The sequence below is a fragment of the Theobroma umbraticum genome, unplaced genomic scaffold, assembly GCF_002168275.2.
Source record: "Theobroma umbraticum cultivar Fairchild unplaced genomic scaffold, ASM216827v3 scaffold_302.0, whole genome shotgun sequence".
Lineage (NCBI taxonomy): Eukaryota > Viridiplantae > Streptophyta > Magnoliopsida > Malvales > Malvaceae > Theobroma > Theobroma umbraticum.
The window spans coordinates 612,919-617,156 of record NW_018397287.1 but is presented as its reverse complement, the minus strand read 5'-3'; the positions used below and the strand labels follow the sequence as shown (position 1 = coordinate 617,156).

Here is a 4,238-nt window from a genome sequence, read left to right as displayed (position 1 = left end):
CTAAGGAGAATATCATAAAGAATCTGCAAGTGTGGCCATATTGGTGCAAAAGTGGAAAGAAGTTCTTCATCATCAAGTAAGTCTGAGATGGTGGAAGTATTGGTAGGTGGAGGGAGTGGCCTGAAGAGATTGGCTGACACCATGGACATGAGAGGTGACAGAAGGTGTTCATGCAATGGCTTCTTGGAGGATTTGATCAAAGAGAGAACTTGAACAAGCTTGAGGCGCTTGAGGTCTTGTTGTGAAGGGGACTCCAGAGGATCAGTGAAAGTGAAAATGACGTTGCAGTCAGAGATTGCAGAAAGGATTTGTTCATAGTCGGTGTCAAAGGAAGACTGCCTACCATTGGTGGGACTAGAACGGTTACTTCCAATGTAAGGATTGGAATCTAGATCAAATAGGTGCTGAAGGGTAGTTTTCTTCTTTGGTGATGCTTTTGGAGAATTCTTGGGGGAGTCCCTTTGAAAGCCCATGTTCAATCCCGGTCCCCTTTCTTTCTTCCTTCTCTGCTTTCCTCCAATTGCAAATAGTTGTTCACGGCTACTAATTTGATTGAGAATCTCTGCTATGCTGGGAGAGAGAGAGAGAGAATGTTTTGATGTTTGCTTTATGTTTTTCTTTCCCGTAGGATAATAAGCAACAAAAAAGGCCAAAAGAACAGCGGTGTTTTGTAGACAAGAAATGTTGTAATATCCGATAACAAACTATTGAATTCTCGCCCTAAGTCCACTTAACAACGACAGGTAAAACGAAATAATGTACATAAAGGAATCTCCTTCCCTTCATGCTCCTCGTCTGGTGAAAGCCATGTGAATTTCTTTTGATCATAGTAAGTTGGAGGCATTAACAGCTTGTTCCAAGGGGTCATCAACAAGAGGACAACATCCAAATTAAATATATCCAATGCAAGACATGTGCCTCACCAACCCACTGCCCAAAGCTTCTTGCAGTTTGGGACCATACATCACAAGGGGACTCTTAACAAGATCAAACACACACAGAGGATCTTTTACAAGATCAAAGCATTTTTGTCCTGCGCTGGGTGTCTACTGCCAATCAACGATGATTAGCTAGCTGCCCTACACCTTTTGTTTTGTTTTTTGGGCCTAGTCCTATATGAACCTTATTGGTACGACGAATTTGCATACCTCCTCCTGCTTTGAGTAACAAGACCAATTAAAAGAACATTTTGGGAGAAATTTGCTTGACTAGAGTTACTCACTCAGACTAGGTTTCTTCCATTCTCTTGTTAGTCATTTCTCTTTCTTTCTATGTCTTGAAGTTCGACAAATCCAACCCAAATGTCAGCACTTGTATTATCATACTGGACCATCATGCTAATTAAGCGTACGATTACTGGCTTTTGACATTAAAAGTAAAATAGCCATTTTGGCTATCTTAATACCAAAACGGCTATTTGAGCTAGCCTTGGCACTTCTTTTACATAAAAAAATGCCGGTTAAGGTTCTTTCTTTTGTTATCATATAATAAGAAAAGAGGAAGGAGAGATGAAGCTCCTAGATCCATATACTGTTAATGAAATCCAGCAGTTGCAGCCTTGGCAGCAGGGATATCAGGGGGTGGAGATGGGAGCATGGTTAAAGCAAATATTCCACTTGCAGCTGCTGCAAATGCTCCAAGTACAAAAGCTGGAAGGTTTCCACCTCCAAATATTGCATCAAAGGGTCCACTCCCTAATGAAACCAGTATCTGCAAATTCATAAGAAAGCACAATCAATACGAAATTTGTAACTGGCTTAACTCTACCATCTATAATGATCTAGTTAAAGTTATAGCTTTAATAAGAATGCAGTGTCACCTGTGGCGTTACTATTGCAAGATTCAGCACTCCCAAAGAAAGCCCTGTGTTCAGAGTAAATGATAATCAATTAGTTTGAATGGATGATTGGGGGAATACCAGAAAGTTACAGGAAAATTTACCTTGGCCTGCACCGGAGGAACTAGAAAATATGGATGCCAATGCAAAAGGGATGCTGTAAGTCACCTGGAAAAAACATACACATAGGAAATTATCCTTTGGAATTAATCCCATTAAAACAAGATTTCCCTTTCTGAGACCTACTAATCATAATAAAATTCAGAACAAGAAGAAAACATATCACAGATGCATGAACATGAACTCAGAACATTTCACTTGAAAATGTGACTCATTTTCTGAGAGTTGACTGCCTCCACAGGCATACTTCCAACAGGGAGAAGAAAAAATGGTAGTGTAATGTGATAAGAACAATAATATGCCAAATAAAGAAGAAAACAAAAATCGATTCCCAATTTATCACAATGCAATAAATGGCCATTGGAAGTACCAAAATATAGTATGCCTCTACTCCCAAATAAATTTAGCCTTTGTATTTTTCTGATGAAAAAAAGTCTCAAAATTCATCAAAAATGCACTAGCTAGCTCTTAAAAAAGCATGACATACAATACAAGCTCCTTAACTCTTATGTGACTGATCAAGAACATAATCTCTAATCTTCTATACAATTAAATGCATCATCCGTTTTCAATCTTTTGTATAGGATTTCCCTTCAGAATCATAAATGCAAGTCATTATTCATAATAAAGTTGAGACTCAAAATTTATGCAAGAAAACAAAATTAAATTAAAACTTACAGCTAAGGGTATCCCCAATGCTGCAAATAGAGATAATGCCCCTGCCTTGACCCCTGCTCCTGGTGGCAAAGGGACGTTGACACCGTCCGCGGTGGCGAACCGGCGGTTTGACTTAGCCAATTTGGTCACCAAAACTGTCATGGCCAAACAAAAAGCAAGCAAGAAATTGATAATCCCCCAAAGCCTCTTGACCCCTCCAACCCCACGCGCCAACAGCTCCACCCCAAGAGATGTGAACCCCAACACCACAGAGTTCAACATGAGCCCCAACGCCCCCGCACGTACCCCATTATTGTACAGCCTCAAACGAGGTTATTCCCCTGCGAATCCCCACCGTACACCTCTCTCCCCATCCAATCAGTGTCGAACAGCAAGAAAGGGAACCATGCAATCCAATTAAGACACGTCACCAACAGGAGAATCCACATGGGTCTTTTCAAGTCTTTAAACGCAGCGAATACTTCCCCAAAGAAGGGAACCGGCGTCGCCTCTGCTGGTTCTTCTTCATCCTCAATCTCGTCACCTTGGTTACCGGCGCATCCAGGTGCCGGTGACCAGGGTCTTTCATGCACGTAAGAGAGAGCGATGGAGGTTAGGGTCAGCAAGAGCAAAATGGAGAAAAGAAACAGCTTTTGAGATTTGCACAGTAAACATCACAAGCCTTCGTGCTTGTAAAGGGCAAGATGTTGTGAAGGTGAGGGTAGGAACCGGCAGCGAAGCCAAGAACGTTTCCAACCGCCATGAAGAATGAAAAAAGGGCGTTTGCTGTTCGCGTTTTCTTCTGGTTGTTCCCTGAAAGATCAGCCAGTAAAGCTCTGCATGGCCCTTGAAGCATGTTGTTGGCCACGTCTAGGATCCAAAACCCTATGACAAACACCACAATGGCACGTGGCTTGATGTCATTGGCCATGGAATCCCCAAAGAGATGGCCTAAGTCAGCTGCGAAGCCGATGAGGACAACCGCGGTGGAGACCAGGGCGGCTCCCGCTGCAATGAAAGGGCGTCGACGGCCAAAACGCGAGTGCAACGGTCGCTGTGGTAACCAACGATGGGTTGCACCAGCATTCCCGAGATGGGTCCACAGAGCCAAATGAGAGAGGCCCATTTGTGAGGGATGCCGAGGAGTTGAACATATGGGGTGAGGAGGGATAGCTGCAAGGCCCAGCCGAATTGGATTCCGGCGGCGATGGAAGCCACGAGGATGATCGTTTTTAGAGGAGATGGGAGTGGAGGAGACGACGGTAGTGGTTGCTGGAGCTGAAAGGAAGGTTTCTTGTTGGGTTTAGTACTCTCCATAGCTTCTACTGAAAAGGGTACAGTTACTCTGGAGATTGGTAGTTGAAGACACCTGATTCCCTCCGATGGTTCTAAAGTGAGATATTGGCAAGGACAACAAGTGAAATGCGTAGGAAATATATACAAAGCGAAAGAGAGAGAGGGGCAAAGGGGGAAGGGGAAAGAGGGAAGCCTTATCCGTTTTGGAATTATGTCTTGGGTAATTGGGGCTGTGCCACTGTACGGTACAGTGTTATGTACTCCACGTGTAAAACAGGCTTAAATTCTCTTTTCCATCTTTAGGAGACGAAATTGAATTCCCCTGTGT

At 43.2% G+C, this 4,238-nt stretch overlaps 2 protein-coding genes across 2 annotated transcripts in view; both read right to left on the bottom strand.

The window, feature by feature from the left end:
• The window catches only part of LOC110428578 (serine/threonine protein phosphatase 2A 57 kDa regulatory subunit B' beta isoform-like), a 2,195-nt gene extending 1,595 nt beyond the window's left edge, over positions 1–600 (bottom strand). Inside the window, 2 exon segments of the mRNA XM_021444443.1 lie at positions 1–6; positions 9–600. The exon segment at positions 1–6 is cut by the window's left edge and continues 609 nt beyond it. Coding sequence (XP_021300118.1) covers positions 1–6; positions 9–473 — 471 coding nt within the window. The 5' untranslated portion in view covers positions 474–600.
• Positions 601–1,533: 933 nt separating this feature from the next.
• On the bottom strand, positions 1,534–3,931 carry LOC110428576 (sucrose transport protein SUC2-like). Its single transcript, XM_021444440.2, is given in 7 exon segments — positions 1,534–1,710; positions 1,820–1,863; positions 1,942–2,005; positions 2,636–2,943; positions 2,946–3,257; positions 3,260–3,655; positions 3,658–3,931. Coding segments are annotated over 7 exon segments (1,575 nt in total).
• Positions 3,932–4,238: the final 307 nt, after the last annotated feature.